Below are 21,104 nucleotides of genomic sequence, written 5' to 3'. Positions count from 1 at the left end.
AAGCTTGGCCTAATATTCAGAATTTAAAAAAAAAACAACAAATAGTTACACAGAAAATTTTGGATTTAAATATAATTAATTTAGATTTATCTACATTTGTAGTTCTGATACAACAATTACTTGGAATTTACAATTTCAGGACGTGACAGCACTCAAACCTGTACCTTCTACTACTGGTCTGATAAAATAACTAACTAGTGTGACTTCCTTCAACTCTAGCATGTTGCCTATAAAAGCCTATTTTGGGGGGAGAGGAATTACATACTAAAAGACTATCACACATGCATTCTAACAAAGGGTTTAGAGATAACTGCAATAGCAAATACTGTAATAAATTCAGTAACCTACCATCTGTTTGCGATTTACTGAGAAATATCGTACTGGCCCGTGGATGATCTGATGGGTTGAATTCCATGTTCAAATCTGGAAAGAAAGAAAGAATATCACAAAAACATTTATGATTATCCAACAGTATATAGAGATTTTCTCATTCTTTTTAATATGACCAAGTTTACATACTTAAGCAACTATTGTAAAACAAAATCCATCCTGAGGCCCACTTTTCTATCCTTCTCCACACAAGTGGCTCTTTTTGGCATGCAAATCACTTGCATCAACACAGCTTTGGGATTAGACTTCACTTCTAAGGGCTGCTTTTGGATTAAAACAGATAAAGCAGTTTGAGAAGTTTGTACACAAGAAGTCAGGAGTTGTCCATTTACCATCAGTTTCTTCCCAACATGCCCCAAAGCCATTGCTAAGCACAGGAACACAGCTTGTTATATGTAATTACAGAAGAATTAAATATTATAAAACAAATATGCAGCCTTCTGTAGATAGATGGGTTTCCAGGATTAGATATGATTAAGATAAGTAGTTATTGCAGCTGAATGTAAACAAGCTAAATCTGGGCCAGAGTGTTTGAAACAGTCAAGATTACAAAAACTTGGAACTTTCCTGATACTTCACAGATGAACATATTCCTTGCTGTGACAAATTCTTGAAATAAACATCCCAAACCAAACCAGTACTAAAAAACATTTAAAGACTTGAATCTACCACAACTTATACAAACATCTATGAATGTTATTTTCCCTATCAATGTTAAAATCAATTGAATTTACTTGTTCCCAAATTCCACTCCACTACCCATTTGTCAAAACTCTTATATGCCTGCATCCACTTGAAAGCAAGCTACTAAAAATAGCACAACATTTTCTTGTTCTCCCAGTGCGGCTATCTCAACCTTACTTCTCTTACATTCTCTTGATCTCTAGATATACATTCTCTTGCATTTGATGCAGGCATTTATGTGAGACTTCATTTGAGCACCGATATGTTTATCTTCTATGGTTATCCCATGCTTTCTGTATTTCTCTTGCTCCCCTTTCCTATCTCTGTGAAAGCTCAGCAAAACTGGAAATGAAGCCCCACATCTTATGAAAACAAAACAGTAATTTTGCCCTTGGGTCAAGTTCTCCTGTCTACAGCTTTCCCCTGTTTACCATCCGCCACCACACTCTGTTCTCCTTTTCCCTTTTATTTACCAGGTCTTCCATTTCCCTGCTTTTTTTCTCCTGACCACACACCTCTCTACAAAGGTACTTTCTATTTGCTTTTTTCCCTTTTATGGTCTCTTGGTTTCCTTTTCATCTCCCTGCATTCTGCAGCCATGAGATGAGCAGCCTGAATTGTTGCTGCTACCTGGACATAACTTCTGGAATAAACATTATTTTTCTTACAAGAAAGAACCCAGAAACAGAAGAGCAATTCCTCAGTTGGAAAGTAGGCTTATTATTATCAAAGCCACAAAGGAAAAGAAAACTAGGGGTTTCAAGGGAAAGTCATTTTGATTCTCCCAGAAACCACGGTTTGCAACCAAGTTTGGAGAAGATTCTAGGAATGTCATCTTACTACTAGGAGTTCTGACTTAAAAGGATTGTGAATTAGAAATAATGTTTTCCTGTTACTTTTTGCATCTTATTTAGACACAGAGAGGAAGGGGGGGGGGGGGGAAAAAATCATCCATTGAGATAGACAGTGCTGGTAAAGAATGTTTTCCATTTCAGGATAGTTCCTCCATTAAGCTGAATTCAAGATGTAATTCATTAAGTAAAGAGTAATCAGCATTTTAAAATGGCAAAATACATTGTTATCATCATCTTTTAATCAAACAGCACATCACACTAAAAACAAAAAATGCCTTTTTAAAAAAATCTCCTACACATAATTATTTTACAAATCTTTTAAAGTACAGCAATGCAAATTCAGTCAACAAAACAGGGCCCGCAACATGAAACTGAACTCAACTTACAAAACAGTGCCCCTAAAGAGAAAAGCATTCGTTTTCTTCAGGCCTAGAAAATTATCTGCTCAGGGAGTAATAACAACCCAGTACAGGCTTACAGTCTGCTTACAGGGCTGAAAAGAAAGGAAAACCAATTGCCACATCTTGCAGTCAAATTGCAATTATTTAAGATTCATGTATTATAAAAGGCTATTATGTGGAAGCAATAAACCAACAGAGGACTTAAAAGTCTTTCTGAAAAAAAAGCATGAACTACCAAAAAGCACTGGCGCTCGGATAAACTGTTACTCTCCTGTCAGGAGCTGAAAGAAGGCCAGCAATATCCAGCCTCAGCAGCTGCAGAGGCTAGACCAGGGATTTTGAATCGTTATGAGATACAGGCACCCACTGCCAGGCAGTGGCGGTGGCTCCTTCCTCCTGCTGAACCCCACAAAGCACCACATGTCCTCTCCACATCCCTTCTCTCACTTCCTCCCCAGCAACAGCAGCCACTAAACACATCCATCTGTCTTTCTCAAACTGCCTGCACAAAAATCAGAGGAGGAGAACATGGGTATGGGGAGCAGCAAAGCCTGCCAGGGCAGGTTACCCAGCACAAGGTGATCAGAAGAAGAAAAGTGCTGCTGAGAGCAGCTGGCTCCCCCCCTCCCTTTGAGGAACGGCATAGGTCTTTTTGGCTTGCAGGCAGAAGAAATGGCTGTTTGGCACGTACCTGTAAACTCAATCCCTCCCAGCTCCTCCAGGGAAAAGCATTAGGCAAATCAAAGCATCCTACAGGCCACCTGTGGGACCACATCACTCCAGGTCACCACTGCTGCCATACAGGAGCATTAGAATGGATGAAGTTTCACAAAATACAAGTAAGATTTCAGTTTTGGGTTGATTATAGATGACTTAATTTATTGTACAACTTGAAAACAAATGCCTTTTTGGATATGACAACAAATTACAAATCTGTCACTAGAAACCGTGTAACAGAAGGACATCAAATGATATATAAATATCTGAAGCTAGTAACTCATCACCAAAGTGCAGTATCCATCAAAAGGTTACCTCCATCCTTAATAAAATAATATATTCATATTGCTTTAGTGTTACCAGTAGTTCTTTCTATTATTTCAAAAGTATGATAAAAACCAGCTATAATATGAAAGGTTTACCCATTTTGTAATGGAATAGTCAAAGACAGAGATTCAAACACAACTATTCAAAGGAGAGAAAAATGAAAGTCAGAATTTCAATTATTGAAATCAGCACAAAAAATTCTCCATTGCTAGCAGTCTGCTCTGTGACTCATTATAGCCTTACAAAGGAAAGATTGAAAGCAGGTACTTCTTCCAACAGCTACCCTGCACTCTAAAATCAGTTTTCAAAAATGTCACTGTCTCACAGGCAGTCCAAATAAAAAAATCTTTCACTGTAGTTCTTTCCAGTTAAACAGATGTGAAATATTTTCCTACATCTTTTCATAGTTCAAAGATCATGTTTTCTTTTTTTTTTTGGTAGTAAGGGACTGTTAAGCTATATAAAATGTAACTCCATCCTGTAAATACCTAAACGGTGTGAAACCCCATGAAAATTTCATACACATACATATACCTATATAGATGTGTATTTAAATCAAACCTGATTTTTGGTTAGCCAAAGTAAAGTCAGCCTCAGATACACTTCAACTAAGAGATCATATGTCTAACAGAATTCACAGAATTTTGGAAGATTTGGACAACACCAGAGTTACAAATGCATGCAAATATACTTAAGATTGTATTCTCTTCCTTGTTTAGTAATGTGCCAAAATAACAGTTAGTATAATGGGCATTCTTATTTATCACGTTGAAATAAGTTCACACTCTCTCTGAGAAAAAAAAAAAAAAAAAAGGGTAGATTTTACATGTAACTTGATTTGGTACACAACTGTGCTGAAGTTGAAGACAACCACCAGAAGACCACAGTGAGATTCACCCTGTACACTGTGAGCCACAGTAGCTGCATTTAAATATGTCCATAAAAAGAAGCAAACCATAAAATAGTTCAGTTTCAGACTTGGGCTGAAGCCCAGGCAAGATTTTACATCTCAAAACAGGATCTTACAAAGCATTACCGAGACCAAAAATACTGAATACAGCCTCAGTTTACACTTTTTAAAAGGATAAGAGTAAAGTTTAGATGAGTGTAGGACATAGCTATAAGAATGACTGGAGGACTGCAAAAAATGCCTTCAAATGACAGTCTGAGTTGAAACTGTTGAGCTGATGAAAAAGGAAAACTAGGAGGTGTCTGTAGTTCATGTGTACCTCCACAGGGGGAGAAGAATAAGTACTAAAACCTCTCTCTAATCTAGCACACAACATAACAAAAACAGTGGAAAATGAAAGCAGAAATATCTTAATTATGAACATCGATGGAAAAAAAAAAAAAAAAAAAAAAAAGAAACGATAATTAGGCACTGAAGCTCCACACCGAAGGAACATGCGCTCAACTTATTTTGATGTTTTCCCTTTCTAGAAGATTGCTTCATCCCAACATCTTTAGGCTTCAGTCCAGCATGAGTATTTAGGTTCAATTTAAGAATAACTACATGCAAGTTACTGGCTTATGATTCATATGCAGGTCAGATGATCCCAGGAGCCTCTAGCCAAAACCCTATAATATCTTCAGAAATAACAGTATTTAAATTATTAAGCACAAAGCCTCAGCAATTCCCAGTGGCACATCCATAAACTTTAAAACTGCATCAAACTGCTGCAATTCCTCAGAAAGAGCTACATTTTCAGACTTGTGGTCAGAATTCATTATGCAAGATAAAAACAAAAAAAGAATGAGACTAAATCTTTCATGGCAAAATTTTAACAAGAAAAAGTAACTGTTTCTTCAACTCATGAGTTTATTGAGATAGAAACAGGCACCACAAGAAACTGAAGAATAGGTACTGTACCAACTAACTTCTGAGTAACAGGCATCAAAGCTTCTGCCATGACACAAACAGGAAAAAGCAACACTGTGCTGCTTTTCTAACAGTGCATGTGGGCTGCAGCATAGGGAGCAGGTCTGAAAATGTGTTTATTCTACCAGAAAAATAAGATGTTATTTCCTTCCTTTTGAACAATAAAAGTTGGGTAAATTTGCACTGCCAAAGCTCTGATACTGATTCGATAACAGACTAAAATCTAAACTGAGTAAAACACTTGTTTTAGACATGAACAGCTCTGAAATAATCCGGTGAAATTACTTTCCTTGCTTCCCTTCACCCCTGGGATCACAGGCTATCACTGCCACCACAAAACCACCACTATCATTAAGAAAAGAAGCAGTGTCACATAGTAGTTTAATGACCTATCATATGCTTAGAAATTAAATCAATCCATTTCTCTTTATCCCAGAAGTTTGGTTTGTTTTTTTTTTTTTTTTATTTCAGGTAACAAAACAATAGACCCGTTCAGGATACGTTGCAGAGGAAACCACAGCTGACTGGGCACTACACAAAGTACTTAACTCCTTTGCTATCTATTTTCCACCCACAACCTGACATTACAAGAGCACCTGCCTGGTAAGGCCTGGTGGGTGGAAAACAACAAAAATACTACAAAGTTACCTATCCAGAAATTACAAGAATGCAAGCAACAAGTAATGTTGACGCCCTACACGTTTCCAGGAAGCGTGTCAAAAGGGAAGAGAAAACCATTGCCGGGGGCAGAGAGAAGAGGCACGCAGGTGGCCCAAGGGAAGGGGAAGGCTTCCACAGAGAAGTTAAGGGCAGGGCTTTCGTGTGCCCTGACACGGGTGGGGAACAGCACAGCTGTGCCTCCCTCACCACCTCCATGCTAGCAGCAGGACCCGAGATGGTGCTTCTCTGGCTGACAGAAAAAGTGAAGCTGTTGCTCCAGCTTTCAGTGTATCAGCCTGTACAAATGAGCCGATACCACCTGCGGGAAGAAAAACAGCAACAGTATTCTCCAGGCACAGACCAGGAGATCAGTTTCCCCAACAATGAACCTAGAAAAAACTGCTGAAATAAATGTCAGACGTCTCATTACACCTTTTGCCTTTGTGCTTCTTTTTTACTCTGGTGGGTTGCTCCCCTCTATTAACAGCAATTAGCCATGTGAATGTACAGTAATGAAAATATTCCCTTAAAAATTACTATTATAATTCCCTCAGGAGTTAAGAGTTAAATGGCTACCTCAGCTAAGAGGATCTCCCTCATGCGTCTCTAGTCAAATGAGACAAAACCCCAAAGATTAAAGAATGGAGACCAAAGAAAGCAGCTTCTCACCATTATTATCCATTTCTCATTTTATTTTAAATCACCATAATTTATGCAAAGGAGCCATGATACTATCTCACATTTGGAAAACCGTATGACTAAATCTAGTACTAAAGTTTCCACTTGAGACTTCTGTCTCAAACCTCTCAAAAATGTGGGATGCGCCAAGCACTGGGACTAAAATACATCACTGGGATGAATAAATAAATCAAGCACTGGGATGCTTTCTGTTCAGAAGTTTTTATAGCTTTCAAGCCAAAATAGGCCCGAATTGTATAGGCTGATTTCACAAGGTAATAACAATAACTGCATCTGCTTTTACACTAAAGCTTCCAAGATGTGAGATGCACTACTGGAAGTTTCAGCCCATGCCATTTAAATACCACACAATCACAGCATGAAGATTTACAGTAACACATCACAGGATTTATCTGTACCTTTTTACAGTACTTCATGTCTAGCATAAGCAGCAACTAACCTACCTCAAATGAAAATGCCTCTCAGCTGAGTTACTGCTTGCAGTATTCTTGTAAGAAGGAATGTTAATGATGATGTTCCAGTACACTTTAACAGTGATTATGAAAAGAAAAGTTGGAAATTGGAAGGCTTTCAAGTAGCAATTGGCTGGAAGGGTAAACTCCTTCAGGTTTGGCTAGGTCACTGGAAAAACTTGGATGTGATCTTTGCTACCCTGGAGCTATGGTATTCTCTGCGTACCATTCCAAGCAAATGATGGGCACGACATTTCTCAGCAAGCTCCAATTACACAGTGACTCTGTTCCAGGCTCTGCTCAGATCTCGGACTTCGAGGGAGACACACAGATAGTTCATCAATAAAAGGAGCCCTCTGTGGCAAATAATGCTCGTTTCTGTACGGTTATTCCGGACCAGTCAGCCAAGTTACAACATACAGCAGTTCTCACATACAGTCATATTTATTTTCTCTTCTAGAAGGAAAAATCACATATGTAACTTTTCACAGAACAAGGTTTATATCCAGGATTTTCAGCTTTGTATCATTTTTCAGGATTTGCGTTCCCTTTCACAGCAGTCTCTCCCAACTAGAGACATCTCAAGAGCAAATTAAATCATCTGACGTTATATGATATGTCTCTTTTTTAAAGTTTCTTTATATTTAGGACAGAATGATATCAACTAATAAATCCTTTCCCTCTCAATTCCATCTCATGTCTTTCAGATATTCCAGTATTGCATTTATTAGTTTTTGCTTTAACTGTAACCAAAATGAAGTTTAAAAGTTTTATTGATATATAAGATAGCAGAAGACAAGGAAAAAAAAAATGCAAACACATATCCATTTCCCCCTCCCCCTCAGGAAAACAGAGAGGAAAAGACAAGTTCTCCACATTACATGAAGAATTCAGAAGGGACTTAGCAACAATTCTATATTACTATTAATTCAGGAGCATCACCACCCTTAAACAGAACTGTCCACTGTAAAGTGCCTAACGCAAAATATATGGCTGTGCATATATATAGTTACATCATACTCAAATACTGATTCCCTGGTTTTGAGTATAACATAAAGCATGCTTCTTCATTACACTACCCCCAAAAAACACTGAAGTGTAAATAAAATACAATAATGGAATACACAACATGGTCTACACTAAAAGCCAGTACTTTTATATCAAAGTATCTTTACATGAAAAATGTCACCTTCCTTTCACTTATCTGAATGGAAATCTAAGGCCAGTGAAGAGGAACAACTTCTCAAAGATTATTGCTTAAGATTTTCCAACTCCCTGTTAAAGTCAGCAAGAGCGATGACAAGCATGTGTGTGAGCACACCTCCCTTCCCTCCTCCCAGCACTCTCAAGACATGCTACAGCATGAGGAACACTGATAAATATTCATTTGAAAACTATCTTCCCAGAAAGCCCCCTGCCAATGTTTTAAAGGGAATTAAATTATTTTTTTTATGAAGCATACAACAGAATCTAGCCCAAGAATCACAACTGGACCCAAAATTTGTTCATATACAGAATATCCAGGGGTATCAAGCAGGCATGTGCCAGAATACAGACAAACTGACTCCAGAGATGAGGGACAACATTCCTGATGATATTACTGGTTTTCATGGTCAAAAGTTCATTCTAAACCACCATCTTCATTATGCTGAGAGCATAACGGGCTTTTAGAATTAAAAAATTACATCAGGACGGCACGTAGAGGGCTGTGAGTCCATCACACCCAAGAGCTCACATTGCTCCTGACTCCTTGGCATCGCGCAGGAAGCGGGTTTCAGCGCAGGGATGGAGGCACCCAGAGCACGTCCAGCAGCCGCAGCCGCGTCCCTCAGAGGCCTCAGGTCTGCCAACAGCCACCTGCCTCAGCTCAGCCGGATGAACACGCTGTCAGGGAAGCAAAGCTGAAGCCAAGCAAAGACGGTCTAATGCTTCTCACCAAAAGACAAGGAAGTGCACTTGACATTTCAGTTCTGCTACTGATATACAAATATGGGGGTAGGGCTTGCCATCAGTTTTTCAGAAGCATGGTCTGCTCTGAATATTGTAAGTAATATATAAACAATAATATGAAGGCATTATTCCCACAAAATCTTTTTTTTCAGTAATCATACGTAATACAGTTGCCCTCAAGTGATGCAAGATGGAGAGAGGAACTACAGTGCACACTTTAAAAAGAGTATCTTGCTTTGCACTTCTGCACTTCTCTGTGCATCTCCCATCATTGCTCATCTTCTCGCTGCCGACCTTTCCATTTTGTTACTAAACACCACTTTTTGGCACTTGAGAACACAGTACTCAGGTTTCCCAGTTCCACCTTCTCTCTTAGCAACCTTCTTCCATTAAATGACACAGAGCAGCTAACGCATGCTAGGTGTGATCGTATCGACCTGCATCCCTTCAGAAACATGGGCTGGCATCTCTCCATTCCAAGTGTATTTCTACATAAGGCGACAGAATGTCACCACCCGGGCTGCTTCGCCACCTGTTTCCAGAGGGTTTCTATTAACACCCTAACTACTGCCTGCTTTTGTCAATGTCACTCGTGCCCCGCTTAACGTATGTGTAGCAACAAAAGGAACCAAGCTGCTGTCCTATTAACCTCAAACTGAAATTTATGCATTTCTCTAATGCCCCAGTGACACTGAGTACCACGAATACTTTTTCCCTAACGCATTTTTACTTAACACATACACCACTTAAAAATTAATTTACTCTGCCATATTAGAGCCAAAAGTAGACAGAATAGAATATAAACTTGTGAAAAACTTTAAAAAAAATTATCAGTAATTAAAAAAGTTCTTATTTTTCTCCCCATAAATGTACCAGAAAAAATTACAGTATGATTCACTTAGCATGATATATGTAAAAACTTTTACAGATATAAACACAGTAACATTACAGACCTAAACAAGTGATACCAGCTGTTGCCATACCAAATTATTTTACTTGTCATTTCAAACCATTCAGACAGTACTACCATGCTGTCCACCAAGAGGCATCCAGCCATCAATGCCCCAAGTGAGGCTGGCTGTGATCCCACCACTCTTGCCACAAACTTTACCCAGTGGTTAGCAACTGGCAGGGAATTCTTTGTCACTGAGTCAAACAGACACTACCAGTCAGCAGAACTGCTGGGTTAACCCACAGCAAAGTGAACCAATTTTACTTGAAGACACAGATCAGTACAAAGTCAGCAGCATAATCATCATCATTTCACAGTTGAGCTGACATGATAAACTTGATTCTTAGATTGAAGCATTATCTGCAGCTTTGCACCAAGCTGTATGCGTGTCACCATTCCTCAAAACACAGACATTATAGCCACACAAATCGGTAAGAAACAGAACGGCCTTAAGGATGTGTTATGTTCTGCAAATCAGGGCACAGGAGCTTGAGCTGTAGCACAACTCATCATCTGGAAAAAGGTAACTTCATAATAGTGACTCCAGTTGTGAGGAGCCCTCACACCAGCTCAGCAGAGAAGGACAAACTTATCCTTCCTCATTCCCTTACAGAAATTATTTTAATAAATGCCCATGAAAACGGTATCTTTCCAGGATGTCTTCTTTTTCTTTTTGCATCTCTACCGATCTGTGTGACCTAACATTAATGTATCTATCAGACAGCTAATGGGTAATTCATAAAATACAAGAAAAAAAAAATCTCTATCCTGGGTTCTCAGAAAATTTAGTACAAGTGTTATAATACACTTGTAAGGGTATACCTGTAACTTCAAGAACAGCAGCTGCTTTTTTATTATGCAAAAATATAATTTGCAATCTTTTCTGAGGAACACCACAGGATACTTGGCAAACTACAATAATAGGCTTTCAATTTTTCCCCTGCAGATTTGTATTCACATGGCAACCAAATTACCATGCTACCAAGATACAGTGTTAAAATCAGTACTACATGCAGATTGCCACCTAAAATTTAAAAGCAACTGACACTAAATTAAAAACCTCTCTCATCACCAAAACTCTACATTTGTGCATGTATGCAAAAGCTCATAAACACTCAGCTAAAGCACGTATGCATGCATATACACATATCTGAGGCACTGAGCACTTCCATTACTGAGTTGTACTGCCTTCCCTAGAACCCGGAGGCTCAGCCTCCTTGAAGTCTTACAGCAGAAAGCATACAATACATCTTGCTCAACATATATCCGCTTCAGATGCAGCCATGTAATTCTTGCCCAGAAACCAGACACTATAGCTTCTGAAACCTAAAAACTTGCGACCTCCAGGTAGTTTGTCCTCAAAAACCCCTTAACTCACACTCACATGTCCTACATACCAGGCGAAGAACAAGAAGCAGCAAAAGGATACATTAAACTTTGAAGAAAATAATTGCTAATCTTTAATTGATATTTATTCTCAGATTTGCATTGAGTTCTTTAATTGACATTTTTTCAAGAGTAGCTCAGACTTATTAAGTGCTGGTCTTGGAGAAGCACCTTATAATAACTGAGTATGTTGCAAAATTGTCACCATAGGAGGTATCATATCCAGAGTGATAAAAAGTAGTATACTGATATCTTGTTATTTGTTGCAAATTTATAATGATCTAAAACACTCACATCCATCTTAATTGTGATTTACCATATTAATCTGAATATGTGAATAGCTCTAAAGAGCCACAGAAAAGTCTTAAATTTATTTTTAAATCAAAATCACACAGAAATGTTTTGTTCTTGTCCCAAACATGGATTTATTCCCAAAATTACACTGGCTCAATGCCCAGGACAAGTAACATTCAGTCCCAGAGCAGTAATTAGTTTCAGATATGAGGTCTGGGGAACTGAGAAAGGGATAAAAGCAACTTCCTATTTCTTCTCTTCCCAGTCATGTGGACACAGCCACTGCATGTAATACTCAAGTCTTGAGGCTGATTTGATCAGCCTCAAATAATGTAGCCAGTCTAAACTCAGGCAGATAAAACCTTACCAGATCAAACCCAGAAGAGGGGTACTTGTGCTATTGGTAAGAAGGGGGAAGGTCACTGTGAAACTGCAATCCAAAGACATATCGCAGAGAACACATGAGAGGTTAGATTATATACAGTACAGACAAAAAAGCTGAAGGGGGTACTGGTATTTCCATTACAGATGAGGAACTGAGGCAAAGGAATAAAGTCAATGCATCATTAAAATCCTGATGCCACTTTGAGCTTATTCCACAGCCCTGAAGATCAGACTTCAAACCTCAACCTAGATAGCCAGAAAAAGCAGAGTGCATACTTTGGGGCCACAAGACCATCTTGTCCAATCTTAACATTGTTACACTTAGATGCCTAATTCAGAGCTAGTCATCTAGTTGCCCCATAATCAACAAAGTACAGATTTTTAGAAGTGCAGTTGTTTAGCAGCTACTTGTCTAATCATAAAACTAATATTTGGGATAGAACAGACATGTCATATTCTGGACATGCTGACTCTTCCACTAACTGTACATGGAACCAGTGGTGACAAAGTCAGACTAAACCAAGAATCAGTCATATAAAGTTAAAATAAATTAATCTTCTCTTGGTATGAAATTTCTGACTTGACTGTCACTATGTATTGGAATGAAGCTGGACTCCCTGCCCTCACATCCCACTCTCCCTCGACATCCTCTGTACACAATCTTTCATCTCAACAACAATTAAGTCTGGATTCCTTCAGATAATCTCTCCTTCTCTGCGCTGTCTGATGCATTACTTGGACCAGTCCATTCTTGCTACAGGATGAGGCAGGAGTCCTACTGAAACAAGAGCATACAGTCATATAGTATAAGAAAACTGGGAAAGGCAGAGTAAATTTCCTCGATTCTGTCTAAACTTGAAAGTTCCAGAATCGGATTTTCTTCCTTAACCTTCCAAGACTCTTCTCAAAACCATGAGTACACATCAAGCTTGCTTGAACATCTGGGTCCTTTTCCTAGGAACACCTGCTGCACTAAGAAGCTATAGTCTCAGACCAAATTCAGGAGAGGAACAAAACTGCCAAGTAATATCATCGAACAGTTAATTCAAAATATACATAATGCACTACACAGTCATACTTTGCTACAGTCTGCTTCTAATCATTCACACTGGCACTATCTGCTGCTTATTTATTAAGCAATAGCTTATTTCCAGATAATGAGAATTGTTTCATGTACCAGGGCTACTGGAAAAATACATGCAGACCATATGTACTATAACATTTCTGGACAAACACTTCATATTATTTCCTGGCAGTGAAATGCTAATTTAACTTACCAAGTTCGACTCTTTTGAGCTTTTTTTGTCTTAAATAGCTCAACACTTTCAAATATCCATTGCCAAGTTCAGACCTGTGCTCAACCCACTGGGTAGATACACTGAAAGCAACACTGGTGAATTGTTACCACAGTCAAAATCACCTCATGTCAGTCTACAGTATTGCTTTCAGAGTTGCTATGACAAAGGAGAATCAGAAAAACAATATATTAAATCAGAAAAGATGGTACCTAATGCAGCACACTAAACAATGATTTCATCAGATTTCTTCCAAGACAATCTACTGAGGGAATCTACTGACAGGGAAGAATAATCACATCATTAGCAATTTGTACTCCTGTCAGGAATGCATTTAGTCACAGCATAGATTAAACCTTTAAGCAATTGATAAGCAGATGTGAAATTTTCCAATCTAAAGTCCTATGTCTAATCTGCCAATAAAAAAATTAAATATGGTGAGTCATTTCACTCAGGACAGCAGTTCCTCACTTCAAATCTTATCAGAGGCTTTTTTTATTAAAACGTGACAGTTAGTTAACATCACAGGAGAAATTTTACTAGCAAGTGTTTTATGTACAGAAGCAGATATGCAATCAAACTCTGACTGCCCTTTAAGCGTGAAAAAAAATACAATTTCATACATTCAGGAATCACCACATAAAAAAGATGTGGTATTTACCTGAAGGTCCTACTCTTCTGAAGAACCTCTTCAACAATAGTGTCCTGATATTTAAAGTACCTGGATACACAGGGAAAGTACATCAGGTTTTTGCAATGGGATGTTACATGTCAGATTTTCTTAAGTACCTTAAAGGAATAACAAACTTTTGCAGAAGGGAGATGTGGTAGATACAACCAACTTGGGCTTCCAAAAGGCTTTAACAAGGTCACCTGCTTCTGAAACTAAGCAGGCATTCAGTGCTCAGAAAGGCCAGGCACAAATTGCTTAAAAGATAGGAAATGAAGCACAGGATGAAATGTTAAGTTTTCAATAACGGTTCTCTGCTGTTTTTCAACACATTCAAAACCACAAAGTGAATTTAATATGATGGCAAAGTCTGCAGATAATAGGACATAACACAGCAGACTAGCATCAGCTATGAAGAATGTCAGCTACTGATCAACAAAACAGCAGATGTAGATAAACGCAAAAAAAATGGGGCACACAGGAAAAAAAAAAAATCTAAATTAATCTTCAAAATGATGAGCTTTGAATATTCCTACTCAGGAAATATGCTGTAGGAATTGGGAACAAATGCAACTAGTATGGACAGATTCAAACCACACAGAAGAAGGAGGCTCTTCAGCAACATTAATGCTATGGAGCTACTTTCCACACAACACTGAGGCTACTACAGTTTCAAAGGGCTCAAAAGGGATTAGACAAGTTTGTGGAAAACAAATTCACTAAGAATTGCAAAGTACAGAATAACTGCTTAGGAAGTTCCCATGGTGCAATTTTAGGGAAACTAGGTATTCTGAAGAAATATGTTTCTGTTTTATATTCTGGCATCAGCTTCTGAAGGAGATAGGACAGACGGCCAGGCAGCACTCTGGTATAACCAACACTGCTCACATTAAAATCCTGTTACATTTTATTCTGATAAACTAGCAAAATGAACATCTTAAATTAAACCAAATAGGTTGCCTTTGAGAGCTACTGAAATACCTGAATTAACTAAACCCAAAGCAGGGAATTTACTAGACCATCATGTACTTTTTAAGCAAGGAGAAAAGCTGTCATTGCCTAGTAGTTTAACATTAACTAACTTTTCACCACTGCTACAGTTTTGTCAACTTTCCAGCACCAGATATATTGCAGCACATGGACTTTCATCTTCAGAGAGCACTGACCAGACATGCATTTGTCTTTCTGGTGGCTGATGTTCAGGAAAGCAGTGGGAAAGGGACGTACTGTGTGTCTTGTGCATCAACCACGGGAACCAAAATACAGATGAGTCAGAAGTGAAACAAGCACAAACCAAATTTTCAGTAAGGGCCCAATTATTCATCTGCTACAGGCCATGCTACTGCTCTAGTTAACTCTCAGGTCAGTGGATTACTGTGTTGCAGTTTTTCTGGTTGGAATAATGCTCGTGTCCCAATCTAACACTATATACATGTTGATCCACTACAAATGCCTAACGATCTGGACCAGTCCAGAAAGAATTGCTCATTAACCTTGTTTCTCCGATTGGTATATATCTAAACTGAAGACATATATTAAAAACCATACATCTCTGATTTGTAGAACAATGACTAGAGTTGCTAGTTCTGCAGGAAAAATTTACAGTACTTTTGGGTAGAGAGGAACAAAGGCTTTAGGTTTGGTGCTTGGTGTTTTGAGTTGTTTTCTTCCATGTGCCTCTGAAAATGGATTAAATGCAGAGAATTTTGTGAGCCCTTGCTATCCGTGAAAGGAACACAAGAGAGATTTCAGCTTTCATCTGGGTTGCTTTGCATATTATGACCCCTACACTGTGCACTGGGCACCTGCTTCAGATATGTGGAATAGCATGAGAAACAAGAAAACTACGAAATAAACTAAAGAAACATAAAATCAGAAATGGGAAGATGTACTATACTGGACAGGCAGTACTGTGTAGAGCACAGGGAAAAACTGCAACAGCTAGTAAGAGAAAAATTTCTGAAATGCAAAAGCCTACTCAGAAACAGGTAGGGGAGACAACCAAACCACAGGATAGCAAAGAAATGGTTCATGAGTTAGCATCTAACAGCCTTTTTGTTGAACACTTTTGACTAATATTTATTAAACATGTTATTCAACACACATTTTATAATGCATTTATACAATGGGAGGTTTTGGAAAAGCCTTGGCTGTAAGGAGGGACTGGATCCTGACTCCACCAAAGTGCTTACACCAGGCTGCCTGCCACACCAGAAGCGTATCACTGACTGCACAGGGAGAGCCAGAGAAACTTTAACTCTTCGGTAATGCAGATGAAAGCTGCCACTGCTTTTTATACACTCCAAGACCTTGGCGGAATTATTTTTTGTCAGTATTTTTCAAAATACCACAAGTTCACATTTCTAAAAATTAAGAGGTTTTGGATGCAGAGAAACATTCAATGTTGTGTTTTAATTCTGACACACACTTTAAAATAAAGACTTCCCATGCTTTGTAAATCACAACCATTGCCTGCTAGAGAGACAAATCACAAATGGAACGTAACAAAACATGTAAGCAAAAAGTCCTCTTAAACTATGATGTTAAAATGTGCCTTAAATTTCTTTCAAAATGTATGAAGGTACAATGTTACCTTATGATTAGAAGACTGGCCTCTGACCACCTGCAAAAAGACAGCTTAGTCTTCTTTCTCTGCCTCCCCCTCATTTGCACCCCAGTTGAAATAAAAGACTTGACTGACCAGTTTCACCTATTGCTCGTGTTTAGTTTGGATCCAACCTGTACTTCATCCTCACCACCCCCCACAAAAACTCCCCACTACTTTTGCTACAATAATGCTGCAAAATTTAGCAGCTCACAGCCTCCTTCTATATAGGGAAAAGAATTAATTTCACTTTGCTGTTTGGACTTTGTCCTAGCGACATGAAACACACACAGGATTTGATTATATAATCTCCAAATATGTGGGAGGGATTTGGAGGCTTGCCTGGAAAACTGCCATTTCGTATGCATTCAAAAGCTCAATGCTATGTTTTTCCACAGTACATATCCATGTAGCTGAAATCACAACTGAGTACCCTCACACTATATCACCAAAAACATTATCAAAAAAAACAAAAGCCACACAGGATAACATAAAAGAAATTAAAACCACAGAGGACATTATTTGGTAACTTGCACTTGGTCCTGTCATAAATGAGAAGAGCTCCGAAGAAGTTAGTGGATTTACACCGATTTATACTATCCAATAACTTCAGTGGTTGCAGTCCAAATACCAGCAAATCAAGTCACCGTAAAATACAGCCACCAGAACTGACATTGATGTCACTGTTGTTGGCAGCTTTTTCTGAGAATCTGTAGACCGGCTGAACCTTTGCCTCTTTTCAATAAACACTTGGGCAAGTAACACATCAGTAGTTCTAGTGACAGCAGTGCGAGACAGGTCTTCCTATTCCCTTTATCTATCCCACTCCAGTGTGCCTTGGTCTTAAGGCAACTGGAAGTCTTCCAGGTATCAATGAAGTCAGTCTGTTCTCATTTACCAGCAACAGGCTAAGATTTTCAAAAGTACCACAGAAAAAAGTTTTAAAATTCACTTTTGCAATTTTAAGGAAAGTTCCAATTATTCTATTTGAAGACTCACAGAACTGAAGAAAAGTATAGGAAAGAGATAAGGTTCAACTCGACATATTTTTACAGTACAAGTACTAGCAAGGTGAATCTAGCTGAAAGGTATCAGCCTTTGAAAAATCATTAGCATCATCTTTGTTTTCTCTTTTTCAACCTTTAAAATTTGATGCTGTCTCCAATCTGTCTGACTTCAAAAGCAGAAAATTATTTGTCCTCAGTATGACTATATCTGCATACTGAAAATCACTTTATGAATGTTTTTAATTTTGATGTTTTTTACCTTACATTTCTTCTTTGAGATATGCAGAAACTCCCACAACTGGACACCCATTTGTTCCCAAATAAATAAATGGAAAATAGCTAATCTACACCTTAAGTCTTTTTAGATCTTAGTCACTTTTCACCAACACTGACAAGCAACGACCTAAATTATTTTGCTCAAGTGAACATGGAAATATATTCTGCAAGTTCACAGTACTTCATTTCTTTAAGATACCAGGATGACTGAATAAATAGAAACAATTTCTGAGGCAACCATCTCAAAGGTTTGCCATGTGCCTCGTGCCTTGGCTTTGGATACACACCTTGTATTCCACACACCCACCGGCCATCAGTTACCAGTATTTCTGGCATTGTCTTTTCTACAGCACAAAAAAGGGAAGGTTGTTATTACAGTTAAGGTAAAAGGGACTTCTCCTGATATCCAGGGTAAGCATTCAACTCTGCATAACACTGTCATAGTTTGAGCCTGATCAGCAGCCAACCACCACGCAGCTGCTCCTTCTCTCTTCTCTTCTGGCAATAAGAAGGGACAGAGAGCCAGGCTTGGGGTTCAAGATAGGACTGGGATGGGGAAAAAATCCCCCTTTATGGGCATGAGCAGAAGGCAGACTCGTTAGGGGAAGAAAAAAAGAACATACATTTATTACAGACAGTAACAACACGTAACAGAGTAAGACAGTGAGAAGCACTGCCACATCTTGAGAACACCTTCCCTCCACTCCTCCCTTCTTCCCAGGCTCAGCTCTGCTCCCGATATCTCTACCTCCTCCCCCGGTGGCGCAGGGGCAGGGAATGGGGGGTGCAGTCAGTGATGCCACTTTCTCCATCTTCAGTGGGGGGAGTTTCTGGAACTTCTTCCCCCTGCTCCATCATGGTCCCCCTCTCACAGGAGACAGTCCTCCACAAACTTTCTCCGACATGAGTTCCTCCCACGGGCTGCAACATTCCCCACACTGCTCCATTGTGAGTCACTAACTTTCTCCGACTGGATTCCCTCCCACGGCTGCAGCCCTTCCCGAGCTGCTCCAGCGTGGGACACCCCCGCATGTTGCGATCCTCCCAGCACTGAATTAGAGCAGCGGGGCTACCTTTTCCTACAAGAGCCCGGCCTTCTTCGGGCACAGCACCTTGATCAACCCGGTGGAAACCACAGGCCATAAATTAATGTCTGCTCCACTGTAGATCTTCATGGGTGGCAGGGGGGGGCCGCCCTGCCGTCTCACCACAGGATACAGGGGGGGTCTCTGCTCCGGCACACCTCCCCCCTCCTTTCTTCCTCCGTTCCTCCACTGACCTTGGTGTTCATGCAGCTGCAGCAACTCCTCCTCACAAGTCTGACTGCCCGTCACCATGTCCCTTCTTAAATATGTTATTGCAGAGGCGCAGCTGATTGGCTCAGTTTCCAAACAGAAGTGGAGCTGACTTGGATCTGGGGGGAGCTTCAAGAAGCTTCTCACAGGGGGCCGCCCCCATAGCCACTCCCCTGCCACCAAAAAAACTCCACCACTCACTCAACCCAGGACAAACACGCACCTATACATGCAGCAGAAAGCCAACACGGATGGAGACTGGGACACTGTAGTGTTTAAGCCTCCAAATATCCTGAAAGTTAGCACAGATCTGAGAGTATAAGGCAGTCGGGATGTAAAACCTCATTTTGTGATAGGGTAACAATAAGTCTAAAACCAGGAAATCTTTCAGACATGACAAGAAAGAAACATTACCATGGCCTCCTGAGAGACAGAAAGCATAGATGACCCAGCACTGCTGAGACCTTGAGACAGAGCAGGCTGAGGAACATTCAAGCAGATTGGTATCACCTCCACGGATCTGATTGGTCAGATCAGTTCTGGAAGAGACGGGGCGCTACAAATCAAAATTCCTGCATTTCTGCCATTGGGTGAATTCATCATCACATTAACAAGTTTCCACTGTTTTGCTGATACTCTGCAAAGATCAAGCATGCAAAGAACTACTCTTACGGTTTAAGTAACTATACAGGCAGTCCATGCTGGCCTACTCCCATTTTTTAAACTTGTGAGACCAGAACACAGCAGAAAACATTCTGTATTTACCTGAAAATCTAACGGGATTACGCCTCTTTCTTCTGGTAAGCCATAAACTATTTTTTCCACATCTGTTCTGAGTTTGTCACATTAACATCGGAAGAATCATACTTTTATTAACAGAGGGCATCCTTTCCAAGCCGCTGCTTTGTTCACTTCAGCATCCAAAGTGACCTTAACAGACATTCTAGCAAAGAGAAGAGAAGCTGGTGCCTCAAAATAGCTTTAAGGGTTCTGCTGAGATGTTTTTTCCCAGGCAAATTTTTCTCATTTTTTTTAACTGTCATAAGAAAACTCTTTCTCTATGCTCTCCCACCCACTTCTCATCACTAGAAAAATTTCATATCCATTTTATAATAAATTAGTATGTCTCCAACTGTCAAACAGTAACACATATACAATCAAATGGAAAATCATTCCCTTCAATCCACCACAGAAAGCAATAAGCAACAGGGGAAAAAAAGCATGATTAGAACAGAACAGGAGCTTGCAAAATATCTTTATTTACCTCCTTTTCTTTTACCAAGATCAGTTTTTCTTATTGGATTTCTTCAAGAAATAAATAAAAAAACCAAACCAAAACAAAAAAACATCATCAACAGTGCTTTTAAAGCCAACTTCGTATTTCCTGGAATGAAAAAAAAGCATGTGAATGCAAGTTTTTGCCAGGTATGTATAACCTCTGCAGCTTTAAAAATTTTACCATTTACAGACAGATGATTGATTGTATATTAATTTTCCTTAAGACGTAAGCTTTTCTGTCAAACAAAACACTCAACAGAAGTTTAAAAAAAATTTCAAATGAACACATCAGCAAATGAAGTGCAGAAGCCTTAAGACAGCTAATACTGTCAATTTATGTAAATGCCACTTAACAGTAACCCAGGCTGCACTAGTCTTGACTGTACTCGAAGAATCTAACCCATTTCCCATTTTCTCACTTCATTTCTGACATTCTCACTTCAACACTGGCAACTCTAAGCTTCGATTATCTTCTATTCATAAAGGAAAGAACTCAACAGTAAAGGCATACAAAATGATAGACCACTGCACAGAGAACTGAATTCCATCACAGTGAGTTATCTCAAAACATTATTGCCATTAATATTTCTACTCAGGCCAAAAGCAGAGCCTGAAGAAGTATCTTTCTACGGAATACATTCTTTCTAGT

At 39.2% G+C, this 21,104-nt stretch overlaps 1 protein-coding gene across 6 annotated transcripts in view; it reads right to left on the bottom strand.

Annotated features, from left to right (window-relative positions):
* The window catches only part of CCNY (cyclin Y), a 126,410-nt gene that overhangs the window by 51,144 nt on the left and 54,162 nt on the right, over positions 1 to 21,104 (bottom strand). For all 6 annotated transcript variants that reach the window (XM_042802103.1, XM_032982682.2, XM_032982679.2 and 3 more), the window contains one exon: positions 349 to 423. In XM_042802103.1, coding sequence (XP_042658037.1) covers positions 349 to 415 — 67 coding nt within the window. In that variant the 5' untranslated portion in view covers positions 416 to 423. Of the gene's footprint in view, positions 1 to 348; positions 424 to 21,104 lie in introns of those variants that run through there.

The sequence above is a fragment of the Tyto alba genome, unplaced genomic scaffold (assembly GCF_018691265.1).
Source record: "Tyto alba isolate M040663 unplaced genomic scaffold, T.alba_DEE_v4.0 Super-Scaffold_38, whole genome shotgun sequence".
Classification (NCBI taxonomy): domain Eukaryota; kingdom Metazoa; phylum Chordata; class Aves; order Strigiformes; family Tytonidae; genus Tyto; species Tyto alba.
This window is presented reverse-complemented; position numbering and strand designations above follow the sequence as displayed.